This window comes from Lissotriton helveticus, chromosome 9 (assembly GCF_964261635.1).
Source record: "Lissotriton helveticus chromosome 9, aLisHel1.1, whole genome shotgun sequence".
NCBI lineage: Eukaryota > Metazoa > Chordata > Amphibia > Caudata > Salamandridae > Lissotriton > Lissotriton helveticus.
Genome location: NC_136070.1, coordinates 523,350,981 through 523,369,800, shown reverse-complemented (window position 1 = coordinate 523,369,800; position 18,820 = coordinate 523,350,981). Strand labels below are relative to the sequence as shown.

The 18,820-nt window shown below is 42.1% G+C and overlaps 1 protein-coding gene across 1 annotated transcript in view; it reads right to left on the bottom strand.

The window, feature by feature from the left end:
• Positions 1 to 18,820, bottom strand: part of ACTR10 (actin related protein 10) — a 186,669-nt gene that overhangs the window by 123,704 nt on the left and 44,145 nt on the right. The window contains exon 4 of the mRNA XM_078660372.1: positions 16,671 to 16,779. Coding sequence (XP_078516498.1) covers positions 16,671 to 16,779 — 109 coding nt within the window. The remainder of the gene's footprint in view (positions 1 to 16,670; positions 16,780 to 18,820) is intronic.

Genomic DNA, 18,820 nt, shown 5'->3' with positions numbered 1-18,820 from the left:
GCCAAATGTATCAAGGCCAAATGGGTCCCGAATTTCGGCGTTTGCGAACTCATTTTCGCAAAATGGTATGTATGAAAGAATTTGGGTGCAAAATAAAGAGTAGCAAAATTTGCCATTCCTTATTTTGCGATTGCATTTAAGGAATCGCAAACTTCTAGTTGGTGGTAAGTTGCGATTTCCTTGAAAAATGCACATTTCAGGATTTTTCAAAGTGCCATGTGACGCACATACATGCCCTTAGGGCATGTATGCGCACCACATGTGCACCCATACTTATTTCAGGGGTGCAACAGGGTGTCCTTTGGACACCACTGCACCCTTGAAATTATTCTTAATTTGCGATTAGCAAAATGCGAATCGCAAATTGAAAATAAATTCCCATTCCTTCCTTTGGGCCAGGAGGCCCATAGAAATGAATGGGAAAGTATTCCTTAATTGCGAATTCGCATTTGCGAATTCGCAATTAAGGAATATCAAGAAATCGCTAACATATTGCGATTTTCTTGATACATACCAATTAGCGATTCTGTAATAGCGGGGCAAACAATTGAGAGAAACGTGTAATCCAACATTTGTTTCACAAGGAGAGGAAGTGTTTAAAAGGCCCAGGGACCACCCTCGGATGATAGAGCAATCAGTGAAAACTGTGATTTGGTGACCTATTGTGCTTGATAGTGCCTTGAAAACAGCCAAGGATACGCATGGTGATTTAGAGAAGGTACATTAAAAATGGGAACAGACTAGAGTTTGAAGGCTAATATTTGAGGGTCAAAAACAAGGATCATATCTGTCAGAAATAACCAGAGAGTGGGCTCTCCTAAAATGCAAGTGAGAAAGCAAGGACCACAATTTTGGAACGTGCTTACAACTTTGGAGCTAAAAAAAAAACAACCTGAAGGTTATCGCAACATGACTCATGTTGTACAATGAAGGTTGCAAGACTTCAAAGTTTAGTAAGGCTGTCTGAAACTAAGTAATAGCTTCAGCAATTTGGGTGTCTAGCAAATGTTTCTGGAAAAAGAAAGATTTTTTTTGCTGCCCTAAGCAACGAATGGTAGACTGTGAGCAGATTTTACAGTTAAACCAATCACTATGTTTAGCACTACTAATGGAGAGTAAATCGGACAGGCTAGGTTGTTTTAATGATGAGACAATCGTTTCTAGGAACATAATTGGCCACACCAACTGCTTGGAAAAGTACTTACTTAATACAACGCAATGGTGTGTCACTGATGTACACAGATGAACACATCCGGAAATAATGTCCCCTTTTAGCAGCATTTTACAGATCCTGGTCAGAGTCATTAAGTGGTTAAATTATCTCATTTGAGACAGCAGCATCTGATACTACTGAAATGTTAGAGGATGTTAGAGGATGTATAGCTTACTCTAATTTAGAAGGTATGGCTGGTCTGGGAAATAGGACAAGAGGGAGCCACAACACTTTGGAACTTACTCAGATTTTTAGGTCGTGCCTAGGCAGCGCATGTGCTTTTTCTGCGAGGCATGATGTATTGAGGTATGGAATAGAAGCTGCTGCCAACACCGCTACAGATTAGACTGATGGTGGAACTAAGAAGAGGGCGCAAGGGTGGGCAGACCGGTGATGAGACTACTCCACTCAGGGAAGGCTACGGATTTTCTTGCCGCCGCCCCCAAAGCCGCCATGGAAGAGATAGTCATGGAAGCGGTGCAACGCAAGGTTAGGAGCTCGCCTGAGACGATGTGTGATCTAGCTAAGGAGGCGGAGTTGGTGACCGCTTCGGGAAGTATGGTTGCGATACATTTAGACGGAGGGCTTGATGCACCCAGTATGAGAGAGCCTCATTTGCTACATTCTGAGGTGAGTGATGATGCCAGCATCTTTTCTGGATCCTCCGCTTTGTCAATAGCAGATAAGGGGCATCTGTCTAACATGATTAATGATGATGTTACATTTACTAACACGTTAGCACGGCCAATAGACCAGCTATCAGCATTGGCAGACTCCGCTCTAACTGGTTTAATTGAAAGTACGCAAAGCAATCTTATATCGGTAAACGGACCATTAGCTGAGCTAGCAAAAACTGAAATGGAATCAAAGGGGCAAGAGGATATACACTTGCTAGAATCTCTGCGACTGACGGCTCAGCAAATGGCGGAATCACATATAATGGGTACTGCTAAACAGCATAGCCGGTACGCTACGCATGTTGAGCCACAAGTCGATGTGTCATCTTCGTCTTTTCCTTCAATGAACATTGATGATTCCTCTGGCTACTCACCTGAGGAGAGTGCTAATTCTATGTCTGCTAAAAAGACAAAACGCAATTTCAAAGCTACCAAACAAACCAGAGCTGGCAAGAAAACTAATGAACTCAACAGTAATATATTCCAACAGCAAGGTAGTGCACAATACAAAGCAAAAGCAAAAGATCAAGACAGCACCCTACATAAATGGGTAACCTTGAAGGGGGAAGTTAAAGACATTGTTTCGAGGTGTTCTGGTTCGAGGCAAACCCCAGCATTTATTGGTGGTCAAAAGACTTTTTTTTCTATGCCCACAACGGAGCAGCTATCTAAAAACACTAGGGATATCGGGGCCTCTAATTCTGCTGAAAGTGCCTGAACCAATGCAACATGCAAAGGAGGTCTCTATGACAACCAGTGTCCTGATAGCTGCAACCAAACCGCAAGCGGTATTAACATCGAACCCTCACTAGCCTCAATTAGGCAGGCATTATCAGCACAAAGATCTGAGGCGCAGGAGTACTACACACAGCTTAGGGCGGAAAATTTTATGATACATGCAATCATTGGCCACAGTGACTGGAAAGGTGGCCGAACTTACAGCTGAGGTGACGACATTACAGCAGAAACTGTCTGATAATGAGGATGCGGTGTCACACTCTAACCAATCTACTTCGGGATCATGATATTATACTTATTGATCTATAAGGAAAGGTTGACGACCTGGAGAACCGGCAGCGTCGCAATAATCAGAGAATATTTGGGATAGGCAGAGAAGGCTCGGATCCACGAGCATTTATCGTTCAAATATTTCAGAAAGCTTTCCCTGATCTGGCAGATTGGGATTGAGACTCTCAAATCCAACGAGCTCACAGGCTGACAATTTTTCTCAAGAAGACCAGTCTACTCTGCGCCGACCACGACCAATCCTTATCTACGTAGGCAACTTTCTATTGCATCAGGCTATCGCTATTAAAGCTCGGCCTACGACACCAGTGTCAGATGAGTTATTTTCCATCATTGCTAGATCTGATCTATGTAAAACTATGATGGATAAAAAAGATGGAGGATGCGACAGCTGATTGACTCCTGGAAAGCGCTTGGCGCTTTGGTCTATCTACAAGAGCCTACTCGATTGAAGGTTATTAAGGATGGTAGCTCACAGATCTACAACTCAGGCCAGGAGGCAAAATTAGAGCTCTCAACTGCAACAGAGCTCCAATAAGTAGTATGATCAGACAGTACTAATGTGTTTTTTGTTTGGACATTTGGACACGTGCTATTTTGCGTCTGAATTATGATAATCAAAGGAATATCTCTCTCTGTATTTTTCTGGTGTTCCTTTAATTGATTAATCTAATAATTTTTAATAATAGTTGGGAAGCTCTCGGAGGACGCTGCTTCTCTAAGCTGTCTCAGATCGACAGCAAGTTAGGGGGAGTCGATTCCTTTTCTAGAACACCGGGTGGGAGGGTGGGGGATCGTTGTGGGAGTGGGGTGGGGCGGTTTATCAGCCAAATGACAAGTGGAATACTGAAACGCACTAGTATAGGGGTGTAAACAACAGGGGGTACAGATTGCACTTAAAGCAAATAAGGAGATAAATCACAATGCTCTAATGTTTACGAGTGAAGAGCTTATTTCTTTTTTGATTACTGTGTTCAAAACCTATTGTGTATCTAAATTCCTCAGGGAAAATGGTCAGAGAAAGCAAAAGTTAGGTATGAGCCCAATCTGTCACATGTTTTATTATGGGGACAATTAGATGTATTAGCTGTAATGTAGCTGGGCTAAATTCCCCAACTAAACGGCAACTGGTTAGAGAAGAGCTTAAGTTATATAAACCACATCTGGTAATTTTGTTAGAGACACACCTGGCTTACAAGGATAGGGGCCTGTTCAACCATTTGGGTTTTGAGATGATGGGATGTACCTCACCGATGGCATCAATTAGAGGGGTAGCGATCCTTAATGATAAGCATTTAACTTGCAATAACATTAAAAAAGCTTCTGACCCAGGTGGCAGGTGGGTCATTATACAGCTTGAAATTTATAATAAAAACTGGTTCTTTGTGCACTATACAGACCTAACTTGGATGATCCTACCCTTTTTAAATAAACTCATGTTGGAGTTGTTAGACTGGCAGGGAGAAATAATCATCATGGTGGATTTTAACTGCACTTTAAATTATCATATTAACTCAACAAATCAATTTGCTTCCGAGAAAATGCGTAGAATCCGAAAGTCAATTTATGAATTAGCGCGGCTCCATGGGTTGCTAGACTTATGGCGGATACAGCATCCTACTTTACCGGGATTTACGTATTATTTCGGGCCTCATCTACACTATTCTAAAATAGATCTAGTTTTTTTGAGTAATAGCATTTTAGCAAAGGCACAAATAGAGGTCTGCCTGCGGATAACATATGATCATAATCCGCTTCTGACCTGTTTTCAGCTCTCAGTTGAGGTTAAGAGTAGGCGATCTTTCTCATTTCCAAGGCACTTGTTATCCCACCCTCAATTTATTACATATACTCAAGGAGCTCTTACTGAATATTTACAATCTATCATGGAAACTTCTTCTTCTTTCACCGTATGGGATGCAATGAAAGCTTACATACGGGGCTCTACTCAGTAATATATCTATCATCTAAATAAAACCTATCAAAGTAGTCTGAATGAAACCTGTGATACATAAAAAAATTAGAATTAGCACACATGGCGGAGCTTATAGCTAATGGATCAAACAGTGATCTAATATACTCTTCTCTAATAAATGCACAGGCACTTCTGACACAGCAGTTTAAAGAGAAGAGTGCAGCTGCTTTCAATAAAACCCTTTCTAACCAATATGAGTACGGGGACCAGGTTGGGAGGATTTTAGCTTATCAGATTGCATATAAAAAAGCTAAAACACGGATTGACTCAATTAGGGGTGGAGATGGCCTGATACATAATTCTACTAAATCAATTTTAGAAAAATGTGTTCAGTTCTATATGGAGCTTTACACTTCGACCGCTGATGTGGATGAAACTTTAGTGGAGTAATATTTACAATAAGGGGATCCCCACTTCCTGAACCTGGAGGCAGCTGATTATCTTCAAAAAGATGTTACTAAAGAATATTTAAAGACTCTATTCTTTCGCTACTTCGGGCTGTTACATGCCAGATTGGGGAATGCATGGAAGCCCCTAAGTCTTGGGATATGACTGCAGACGGTAGATGACTGTGGGTCTTACCGCTCAATATCCCTAATTAATTCCGATGCTAAAATCTTTGCCAAAGTGTTGGCTAATCGTCTTGCTCCTTACATGCCTGGTCTAGTAACCGAACATCAACATGGGTTTATAATCGGTAGATACTACAGCACATGTTAATACAGCTACAACAGCTTTTCATATTGCTAACAAGACATCTCGCAATTTGGGGATGGTTTTGTTAGGTGCTGAAAAAGCATTTGATCGGGTTGCATGGGATGCATTATGGAAGATATTTACTAATAACGGCTTACCGGGCCGTTTTTTTAAATAGTTCCGTACGTTTTATATCAACCCACAGGCTAAACTTATATATATTAATCTGCATTCTGCTCCATGTTCGATAGAGCGTGATACAAGGCAGGGGTGCCCACTTTCTCCTCTGCTGTTTGCTTTATATATCGAAATGTGAAGATAGAGGGCGTGGCGCACAGCTGTTTTTAAAGGAGTTTCTTGTGTGTTTTGGCAATGTCGTTAAGTTATGGGTGCTCCAACAAGTGGCGTAACCATCTGTGTACGTCGTAGTGGATTACTGGTTGAGTACATTACTGGGAGTGTAAAGTCACTTTCCCGCCAGCCATCAGCCACTTCACCGTGGTTTCTCGTACCGATCGTTCACCACTAACCAAAGGCTAAATTACGACTTATGACCATGGAATAGCTCCTTGACAAAGGGCATTCTTCTGCCCGAAATGCATCGGAGCATATTTTTGAAAGTACCAATAATGACCTCCATATGGTCTGATGAAGAACATTTGAAAATCTGATTTGTTTGAACTTTTGTGAACCAAGGAAATGAAATCTTGGAATAAATAATTGATCATCATAAAGGAGTCTGTCTTCTTTTGACGAACCTGATTGGAGTGCCCAATTTCAAGGATACGTTTACACTCCCAGTAACGTACTCAACCAGTAATGCTTTATATATAGAGCCATTATTCAAAGCACTAAATGGGAATATTTATATCATCCCATTTAGTAATGGTAATTATCAACTTAAGGCTATCGCATATGGGGATGATATTGCTTTTTTTTTCATCTGACCCAGCAACAGCAATGAGTGTTATCCAGGAAGAAACTATAATGTTTGGTCGATTTTCAGGATATAAATTAAACTCACATAAAACACATGTTCTTCATAATTTAAAATCATTAACATCTATAACTGGAAGCTGCACTGTGGCAATGTATCATGGGGTTCGGATCTCTGCTATCATTGAGCATATATGGAGACTTAACTATGAAGCACTACTCCACTTAGTTATAAAAAAAACTTAAGAGTTGGAATAAACTTCCAATAACTTATTGGCAGGTCCAATATAATTAAAATGCCAATCTTGCCTAAGTTTTTGTATCTGTTTCGAACTATTCCTATACGGGTCCCCAATTAATTTTTTTTTTAATTAGAGGGTGCAATTAGTAGTTTTATTTGGGGTTACAAGCAAGCACAACGTGCGATATGCTTCCTTAAATTTCCCTATAAGTTTGGGGGCTTGTAACTTCCCGATTTTAAACTTTCTTTTTGGGCAGCAGTCACTGGGCGTTTACAAAGTCTATTAACTGACAAACCACCATATTTTGGTCTTGTACTAGCACTGGGCACAGATAGTAAAATGTTCCTGTACAGGATTAATGATCCATATTACTATGAGAGAGTCCATTCTAAGACTATTTGGGATATGGTTCGCATATGGCATGAAATCATCGATTATTCTTCGCTCACTCTCGAAGATCTCACACAACATGAATATTTTAAATTATGGAACAACCCAGTTCTCCCGAGCATATTTCATGATTAAACTGCTAGTAGCTTAGCAAAATATGGAATTGAAAGATTGGGCAAGCTGTACAATTATAGTGGTTTTTCCACTTTTGCATCTCTGCAGATTTCTTTTGGTCTTTCACATCAGTCATTTTTTAAATATTTGCAAATTAGAGATTACTTTTTAAAACGACAACTGTTGCAACTTGAACACTCTCATGAATTACTCAAATACTTACTCAATCTTTCGCTTAAAGGTAGAATTAGTACAATATACTTACAGCTCTGTCACTTAAGAAGTGCCGATACCAGTCATTTAGCTGTTAAATCGGATACTTGGTACACCTACGGATACATCGGATATAGTGTCGGCTCTGGATACGTTAAATCATTCTACCCATTCTTTTAACCTAATGCTGCAACAATTTCGTACTATATGTATGTTATACTACACTCCTGAGAGAATCAGTAAATGGCAACAACCTCTACAGGGATTGGGTCGTGTTGAGGTGGACAGAACATGCGATCCCAAGTGTGACCAACAGGCAGCAAACATCCTTTATATGTTCTACACTTGATCAATGCTATTCGATTTTTGGGAGAAAGTTATCAAATATCCTGGCCAATGCCTAGGACTTAACTTATTCTTCACCACTAAGGAGATTATGTTGGAGTTTAAGGTGTGTGAGAATTCTAGTACTAGGAGCTTTATATCTACTGTATTAGTAGCTGCCCATCTTTGCATTGCGAGAGAATGGATCTCGCCTAACCCTCCTACTTTTTTTGAATGGTTGGCTCTTATGAAAGACATTTATGAAAGGGAACGAGCATTAGCTAAAACTAGAACTGTAAACTCAATGCAAAGATTTTGTTGCATATGGAAATGTTTTGAGTGAACTAGGGGGTTCCCTGGATATAGATATGTGTATAGGCATCTCTGTTTGTTTATGGAGTATGGTTATTTGCTAATAATGTATGTACTTTTTTGTGTACCCCATTAACATATAAAATAAAAAAATAAAAAAATGAAAATGAGACATTTTCCCGTTGACTGAGACATATTCTATTCAAATCAGTCTAATGTCAGTATGCTGTACCACTTACTTGCGCAAGGTACACATCTCGGAGAGCAAGTTATCTGAGGCACCAGCAAACCGTACTTGGGATAATGCATATCATTTTTGAAACTAAAGCACATTCCCCACAAAATGCAAAAAAAACAACAACAAAAAGGAAACACGATCGTCCCCTATTCCACCCACAACATCAAAGCATGCCGCCCATTTTTATAGTATTAGTAATGTACTTATTTAATTTACTGCATGGACCGCTTTAACTATAGCGGCTGTGCTTATTTATTTTACGGCGTCGCCCGCTTTCACTTTAGCGACCGCGCTTATTTAATTTACAGCGAGGTACTTTTGCAATTTAGCATCCATGCTTATTTATTTAATTTACAGCATGGTCCACTTTCACTTTAGCAGCCATGCTACAGAACCTTTATTTATTTGTTCTTTCTTTTTGGGTGGGAGTGCCCCATACTGCGCTTTCACTTAAATGTTGGCCGCGCCCCTTTCTGTAGATGCTGCTCACTGTAACCTGAATACGGCGAGCAGCGTCTAAAGAAGGAAGCATGGCCACCATTAAAGCGGTATCCCATTTGCAAGAGTTTAAGCCATTGGCATTAGAAATGACAATGCCTTTTATATATGTGTTGTTTTCAAAAACACATAAATAAATGGCATTGTCATTTACAATACCAATAGCTTAAACTTTCGCAAATGCAAGACCTTTTGAATTGAAAATACTTGTTGTAATCATGTATTTACAGCTGGCTTCGTCAAAGATAGATCCAACGTATACCAAATTGCAGCACTGTGCATCATCATGGAGCAGTAGAAGGAATGGAACCCCCCCCTCAATGTCAACTTTATCGACTAGGAGAACGCATTCAACAGCTTTGACAGAGAGACCTTTGGAAACTTCTCCACCACTATGGTGTACCAGATAAACTCATAAGAATCATAAGGAACTCTTACAAGGAAATGACCTTCAAGATAATTAACGGAGGACAACTCACGAAAGCCTTCGAAGTGAGGACCAGAGTCCGCCTGGTTTGTGTGCTCCCACCTTTTCTTTTCCTGCTGGCCACAGACTGGATCTTGAAGACATCCACAGTGAGGAAAAGAAATGGATTCCAGTGGACCCCTTGGACGCAGCTCGGCAACCTGGACTTTGCAAACAACCTGGCCCTACGCTCCCATACCCATCTCCAGATGCAAAACAAGACAAACAAAGTGGCAGTCACATCAGCACAACTTGGCTTCACCATCCACAGGGGGAAACCCAAGATTCTGCACTACTAGAGTCACTTTTGTGGGCGATGCACTGGAAGAGATTGAGATCTTCATCTACCTGGGCAGTGTCATAGAAAAGCAGGGCGGCACAAAGGGCGAAGTCAAGGCACGAATCGGCAAAGCAAGGGCTACATTCATTCAGCTAAAGAAGATCTGGAGCTACAAAGACCTAACGTTGCAAACCAAGATCAGGCTTTTTTAAATCAACATCATCATCATCAAAGTACTTTATTTGGTTAGAAATATAACCATAAAAGCATAAAACATAATGTTACATTCACATGAAAAATTAAATTTCCAAAGATTTCAATAAAAGACCTAATTCCCTAGTCACAAACTGTGCAAAACATTCAAGCTGATTGATTAACATAATATAGAAGCGAAAGAAATGAAAAAAAAAAAAATCTTATTACAGATAAAATTATGACAAATCTCTTCAGGTCTAAGAGGGCTGGATGGAAGAAATAAACAAATATATAATTCATTACAAGTTAGAGTTTCCATATGGATAATATCGATGTCTATACAATTTAATCCATCAAAGTTAAACCCGAGAGTAAGTCAAATTGATTAGAAGTGGGGATGGTGTAACCACTCGATACGAGTCCACTTCTGCCCATCAGGTGATTGCTCTCTACTTTTTGACTTGGTGAGGGGACGTATGATGTTCTAGGGTAAAAATCACTTAGGCCCCAGATGGATATAGGGCCATCTCCTATTTGTGGCTGCCGTGATTGGAGATGTGGGACGACGTATTTATTCCTGAATTTTACAAGTACCAAATCGCCAGCTATATCTTTTGGAAGAGGTCCTAGCCAGCCCACCCTTCTAACACTTAATATACTTCCATCGATGTTGGGTGGGAGAGGTCTATTTTTAGTTAGCCAGAACACAACCTTGTTTCTTAGGTCCTGTTGTCTTTCATTTTTCCCCTTTGTAAGTTCTGGTACTCCCGAGAGGACGCACACAAAAGGAGCGGCCTCCGGTGGCAAATGTAAGTGATTGGTTTTATATGACAAATTGCCATGTTTAGCAGCTGTCCCCTTATGTTGTATAGATTCTTTGTTCGGCCCTACTCTAGGGTAAGAACTCCGTACTGTTGTGGCTGCTTTCGAGACTAATTGATTATGGGTGGTGTTACTTTGTGTGGTAGTTTTAGGCACTTCTGTGGGGCTGGAAGCTGTGGTTGAGAGGGTCCTGCCAAACTTTTTATGAGTAACGAGTTGGCCTTAATCGCTTCCTCAACACCCGTGAGCCTATCCCCTAAGCTATTCATTTTTTCCATCAGCGGGGATATTATTGATTTGATCATGTTTTCGATCTGGGCCAATAAAGTAGCCTGAATAGGTGCTTTAGAGGTGGCAGTGTTGGGCAGTGGGGGACTTGGGTTCGATTTTTGTTGCTTTGCCTGACTCGCCATTTGTTTAGCCCCATCTCGCTTCCTTTTAGCAGAAAAGACCTGAGGGGACACTGTAGATTGCGAATTTACTTTTGCTCGTGCTAAAAGGGGAGTACCCTGCAAACTTTCAGTTAGTTGGGATGGTCTAGTGGACTGGGGACTAGTGGTTGCAGTAGGGCAGGTAGGAGCACTAGTTTGCACACTTCCCGATTCCAATGGAACGTACATGGATTTACATAGTTTGTTTAACTCCTCCAGCAGTGATGATTCTGGAGCTGCGTCGGCTGTCTGTGAGGGAGAACACCTACTGGAAGAACTATCCATGGCCAGGCATCGTTCTATTCTCTCTGGTTCACTGGCAATGGGGGAAGTTGCCCTCTTTATGTAGTAGTCCATCGTTCCCTTGAGCAAGTCACTCTGGAAGGTAACGTTTTTGGGGACCCCCTTGCAGGTCATGGCATATCTAGCTTATATGGATTAACACGGGATCAGCATCAACCACCAGGAAATTGTTTGAGTGTCACGATATGGTGACACTTAGGAAGGTCCTATATGAAACTGGGGATAATCGTTGGTTTACCTTTTTTATTTTATTTTTAGTTGGATGCCAACGGGGGGTGTCCTGTCCCGGCCTCCTCTGGCCTTTGATGGCCGCTGATGGCCCCGCCCTTGTCCCGGGCTTCTCCCGGCGCCGACCCGCGCGCGATCCCGCGACGCGGGGTCTGGGCTCCTTTTCAGGCGCCTCCTGGCACAGGAATTGCGTGTTGCGGTGTGTTCCGCCGCTAGGGCGTCTGAACAATGGAGTCCTCAGGGCTCCCCTCACGCTGCGGCCGCTGGGGTGGGCTGGCGGCGGCAGATGGGAGCACTGCTGCAATGACACTCGATTCAGGTATGCCCCCAGTAGTTCTGTGATCCCCCCGCTCCACCGGGGCTGGGCTCCTTTTCAGGCGTCTCCTGGCGCAGGAATTGCGTGTGGCGGCGTGTTCCGCCGCTAGGGCGTCTGGGCAATGGAGTCCTCAGGGCTCCCCTCACGCTGCGGCCGTTGGGGTGGGCTGGCGGCAGCAGATCGGAGCACTGCTGCAATGACACTCGATTCAGGTATGCTCCCCAGGAGTTCTGTGATCCCCCCGCTCCACCGGGGCTGGGCTCCTTTTCAGGCGCCTCCTGGCGCAGGAATTGCGTGTGGTGGCGTGTTCCGCTGCTAGGGCGTCTGGGCAATGGAGTCCTCAGGGCTCCCCTCACGCTGCGGCCGCTGGGGTGGGCTGGCGGCAGCAGATGGGAGCACTGCTGCAATGACACTCGATTCAGGTATGCCCCCCAGGGGTTCTGTGATCCCCCCGCTCCACCGGGTCTGGGCTCCTTTTCAGGCACCTCCTGGCACAGGAATTGCGTGTGGCGGCGTGTTCCGCTGCTAGGGCGTCTGGGCAATGGAGTCCTCAGGACTCCCCTCACGCTGCGGCCGCTGGGGTGGGCTGGCGGCGGCAGATGGGAGCACTGCTGCAATGACACTCGATTCAGGTATGCCCCCCAGGAGTTCTGTGATCCCATAAATCAACATAAAATTGGTCCTTCTGTATGGAGCAGAAACTTAGAGGACAACAGCTACCACCACCAACAAAGTCCAGAAGGTCATCAACACTTGTCTGACGAAAATCATCCAAATTCGCTGGCCAAACACCATCAGCAACAACCACCTATGGCAGCAGACTTTCCAACTTCCTGCTCATGAAGAAATCGTGAAAGACGCTGGAGCTGGATATGTCACACCCTCCGCAAGCCTGAAACAAACATCCCCAGGAGAACCTCACAAGGAAAACGGAAAAGAGGAAGGCCAAGAAACACCTGGAGGCTGACTGCAAGGAGATGGGTTACACCTTGAGTCAGATTGAAAGAAAAGTCCAGGACGGAGATGGTAGGTGAGCCCTGGTTTCTGCCCTATACCCAAAGAGGGTTAGTAGGCATAAGTAAGTAAGTGACCTTTAGTCCCTTTGTGATGAGGTGCTTTTCATAATTCAATGGCTTCATTTTCTCTATCCATGGAAGGGGTTTTTGCCTGTGCAGCAGAGGATATGGCCAAGTGATTGGTCAATTGAGGGGGGTGGTGGTTTGAATCAAGTGAGACTCTACTACACACAATACCTTTTTGAAATTACTGAAAAGTTCTCGTTTTTCTCTCACTTTTGTCTAAGATGGCCATGAACTGACGGAATAAAACGCTGTACATTGAAGGCATTTTACACTTTTCTTCCCTAGTTCCTGGAGACTTCCAAGTCTTCTCCTGTTCATAGGTCACCTTCCACAGCAGCTTTATTTTTCTTGTAAGAAGCACAGTAGTTAAGAGGAGACGTCATCTATTCCCACCAGATTGCTTTGAAGTGTTTAAAAACATTTTCTGGAATTCCCCTTTTTGACCTTGAAAAGGGGCTGCAGCAGAATAGCGAATGCTAGGGCTCAATGGATTACGAAACCCAGTTTGACTGCAGAATGCTTTTAAAGTGCCTTCGCTGGCTTATTTGGGTTAATCCAACAGGTTTAACAAAAGACCTGCCCCTGTTTAATGTGAAAACATACGTTTTCCATGTAATTTAACCGATACCTATAATAGGGTATCGCTCCACAGTGGGTACATTTTACCCTCCCGCCTCAGTGTGCTCAATATAGTCACAAGTTCAAGTCTAAAAATGTGTTTGGTATTGTGACAACCAACAACCCCTACTGTGCCCTTCTTAAGAAAATACTTTCAAAAAAGACCTTCAAAAAAAGGGGGAGGGGAGTTGGTAGTACCTCACGGGAGCAACACCCGGGGAGGAAATAACAGAGTGGTACTCGCCTGTATCCTCACGTTCTCAGCATCTGCCAACTTGAAACAAAAAGGGGATAACAAACAGTGTAGAAGACAAAACCATAAAAGTGCTCTGTGTAGAAAATAGCTATCATCGGTTTAATCGATTGATCAAACGGGTTAAAATGCCATGATGCTATACATGCAAGGGTAGAGAGCGCACTAATTGGTATAACATGGGTGGTGTAATAACTTCACGAGTAATACTATATCAGCCTTTTTGTTGAAATTTGATATTTCTTTAAATATCTTTAAAACTTGTTAAGAGGTACAGTGCCAGAGAGTGTATTAATATATGATAAACTTTGAGAGCCCTGTTCCACATACGGAAACGAGCTCCGTTCCAAGATGGCTCCGACCTTTCAGTACGGCCACGCCCTATCTAGGCATGCTACCCAAACAGGAAAGGGGCGGTACTGGAAACGCCGGAATAGCGAGGCTGCAGGCCGGCTTCTTAAGACAGGAGCTGCCATTGACCCAAACACGGGGGGTGAGCGGAGGCCATTCTTCCTGCACAACACCTGTAAGATGGAAAGTATGAGTGATCGAGCGGCTCTGGATGAATGCGTGAGAGGCATTTTTTAATCACGAGCACTGTCTGAACTTTAAAATCAGTTTCTCGTACACGCAACAAGGGCGGTTTTCACGAAGGGAACAGCGGCTCTGCTGCACATACGACGAATGCACATGACAGGAGGAGAGAGTATGGTAATACTGAATGACATACAGAATACGTGACGAAAGATAAGACATTGTGTGAGGGGCGCAAGTTGTTCATTTATCACGTGTACCAAGCATTTCTCTTTCAAGCTACAGAACTGACCGAGGACATTTTCCGGTACCTGCAACGTGGCTACAGGCTCCGGAACGTTAAGATTCTTCTACGGGGGCACTGGAATGCATGAGTACAGCTGCTACCTGGTAAATAGCAAAGAGGGCATATGGAATGCATACCATCTGTCTAAACAAAGTTTTTATTCATACAATTTTAATTGGGGTTACAACCGAGATATAATTGAGATGTGAGAAATAATTGTGTGTGATATTGTTTGTGTACAACCACAGGTACAATAAATGGTGAATTAAACGTGAAGAGATCGCGCAGACCCAAACCCTGATGAAATTGCCGGTAAATCTAACAAGGCAATGAAACATGTTGGTTTTAAGTAGAGTGGGCACACAGCATGGAATAAAAGCAGTTTAGCTAGTGTAGCTTAGCTCTTTTTAAACGGTGGTGGTAACATACTTCTAAGGTAGAATTTGGTAATCCACATTGGGTCACCTACACAGAGCACTTATATGGTTTTGTCTTCTGCACTGTTTGTTATCCCCTTTTTGTTTCAAGTTGGCAGTTGCTGATGATGAGAACGTGAGGATACAGGCGAGTATCAGCCTGTTATTTCCTCCCCGGGTGTTGCTCCCGTGAGGCACTGCCAACTCCCCTCCCCCCATTTTTTGAAGGTCTTTTTTTAAAGTATTTTCTTGAGAAGGGCACAGTGAGGGCTTGTTGGTTGTCACAATACCACACACATGTTTAGACTTGAACTTGTGACTATATTGAGCACACTGAGGCGGGAGGGTAAAATGTAACCACTGTGGAGCGATACCCTATTATAGGTATCAGTTAAATTACATGGAAAACTTATGTTTTCACATTAAACAGGGGCAGGTCTTTTGTTGTTAAAGTGGTATAGAGTGGGGGGCGACCTGTTAAAACCCCTTTGTTTCCCCCTAGGGCTCCTATTAGTTTAGAGTTAATACAACAGGTATCAATGTCCCTTGGCGCTCTACCACTTCCTCCAATTGTGATGCACAACTTCCTCTTTGCATGGCATTTCACCCGCTACCTTACCTTTTCAGGAGCGCATGTCCTTATGCATTGCGTTTCCTACCTTATAATGCAGACTTAAGCACTCGACGACCCAAGCTGAGATTCTCTGACAGTACATTCCTATTTTCAGTGAAGTGAATGATGCACTGAGGGTTTGAAAAAAGCACAAGAAGACAAGCAGTCCCACAGCTTGGACAAAAACACTTTGGTGCAGCCGCTTCTGCTGCAGATACTCCAGAAGTATACCCCTTTTTCTGACTTACTTATAATAAAATACTTGTTGTTCTCATTCCGTTTATTATATCCCTATGACTGCCATTTTCTGTTTAGGGATACGTTTAATACCCACTGAACATGAAATATTTCTGAAAGGACATGCTGTGCACCATGTGATCTATGCCATTCTGGAAAACCACCTTCTATTGTTGCTGGGGAAACACACTCTCCAACCCTGGCTCAGATGATTACTTGGCTATAGATACAGCTACAACTTTTGTTCTACTTGTAAATAAGGGTAGGTTTGTCATAATACACCTAATGGTGCTAAGGCTCTGAATCTGAGCCAAATTTTACATTTTTTAACAAGCGCCATCTACCTACCCAACAGTAAGAGTCAACTTCTGCAATGCTCAGACAATTGAGACAAAGACAACATTAAAGTGCAAACATGGTTACAGAAAGAGTGATAGTGAATATCTGCAAGAGAAAAATAAAAATAAAAAATAAAAATCAACAGAAATTTGACATTTCCTTAAACATAAAAAACGTGAATAAGTACCTTCAAAGTTAAAACAAACTTTCAATAATGTCCCATCTTTTCTGAGAAAAGAAGACTGAAGATACCAACAGTTGGGGTGAACTAAAATCAATGGTGTTAACATGCCCATACGCAGATGAAAATGGTCATGATAATGGGAATTGTATAATACATATTGCAGGCTTATCCTAAATTCAACGTGTGGCAATTGGTCTCAGTGCAGCAACATACCTCGAAATATTTGAAAAGAACACTTGTTAATGTTTCTTTAAAGTGGGAGGGGCACAGAACGGATTCTACAATGACCACACGCCGATCCCTTGGATTCACTAAAAGATGTCTGCAAGATAAGAGAGAAGGTAAAAAGTAAAATATTCAGCTTCCAATGTTCACAAACAATCTGCATATTCAAAATTATATATGACAAAAAACTCCAGAATTATGCAACTCACATAATTTTTACCTCGCTTCCTCAAAGAAAACAGTGGAATTTTAATGAATAACTGCTTTTAAAATACTCAGTTTTAGGATTTCCAATTTACTGATTTACTTTTCAAATGGGTAAAAAGCTTTTTAGTCCTGAGGGATGAGAGCCATAAAAAAAAATCCTCTGCAGTTGCAGCCCAGATGTGTTGGCCCTTGCGAGAAACTGAGGTTTTTAGAGAATAGTAGAATAGTGTGAACCTACAGTACTGGCATACTGCAAATATAATAATTAGTAAGGCATGGTCTACAAGGCACAAAACCTTCAATCATAACGGGCACTTTAATGTAAAGGGAGAGAAGAACCAAATCTCAGCTGCTGGAAGGTACATTTCAGGGTGAGGTGAGGGGTGAAAGAGTTGTCTCCTGGGGATAGAACCAACAGGAGTGCCACCAAATGATATACAGACAACGGTCTTGATGAAAATTTAAAATGAGCGAGACTCGCAGGAGAGAATAATTATCTGTTTGACATGTTAATGAAAACTTAATATGCAGGTCTTTGAAACCACAGTTCACCATTGGCTACCACAGAAACAAAGCAACAGCATGTAGGAACTAAGCACTTTGATTAATAAATCCCAATTAGAAGACGCAGGTGTGAACTAGTCAAGAGAGAAAAGAGGCACTAAGCATGATGATGGGTGAATGGGAGGAACATACACAGCTGTTATAGAAAAGCATACCCTAAATTCCACTTTGGAATAAACAAAAACTATTGGTTTTAAAACAGTATAACATAACGGAAGTTGTGCAATAGCTTTGTCTCGGTGTTTAAATCTAGCTTCTTGTCAGTACAGGGTGGCTATTCCATTATTTTGCGACAATTATCAGCATATCTAATTTATATCTGGGAAGTGTTTTCCCTAAACAGATTCTCTGAATTGAGTACAAAGGGTTTCTCAACTCACAGACTATCTGTGCTTTATCCCACAATTGCAAATGGCACTGCTCTTAGCTGATGTCAATATGTCCTGCGACCTATAAATCCAGAACATGGCAAAATCTACATAACCGCAATTTTTCAGTACATCTCAACATTTTCACTCTTTTTGAATCTTCAATTCTTCCAATATGTTATGGTGCTACTTCTCTTACAATTTCCTCTGAGCCCATCGTCTCATTAGCTCCGCTTCTCATATTTGTTTCATTGTGGCTGATCATCAGACATCTAACTGCAGATAGTCGAAATTACAGTCCAAGCCCTAATTTGGACACTTTTTCCTGTTCTGGAGGCGACAGGCCTTATAAATGTTATTTTGGCCGTGGCCAATCTGTACACATCATTCCGTCGTGCTAGTCCTTAAGGAGGCATGCACAGTTTTCAGTCCTATAGATATATTTCTTTTTGCCAACATTACGGCTAAATTAGTAAAATAGCATCCCTCTCTCTGCGTTTTAGGACAGTCACACAGTTCTAAGAGACAGCTATTATGACCCTTCATCCTGCGCTGCAGTCCAACATGCACAGTAGGGAAACACACAAGTCATGCTGCAAAGCAACTTTACATTTATTCAAATATCAGAACACACATTATTATCCAGGGGAATGTTGTTTTGTACCACTGCACATCAGAACATCAGACTTACAAGAACATACTCAACTATAAAATATTTCATAGAAAGCAAAATTATGTTTAGTGAGGGGGAAACATGAATTATTCACCAAGATTTTACACACCAAATTAGACAGAATTTTTAGTAATGCCAATCAGCAAGAAAACATTACCCACCGGAACAATTTCAGGACTATAATCTATGGCCCTCAATATTAGAGGCCTCTTAATACCAAAGGAATTATGAACTCTGTGGTGTTTCCACAGGCCTTTTAATTTTCTCAAGAAGATTTCAGCAGTGGAAAGCTGAAAATGGTGTGTGAAAATATGGGTAAAAATAGA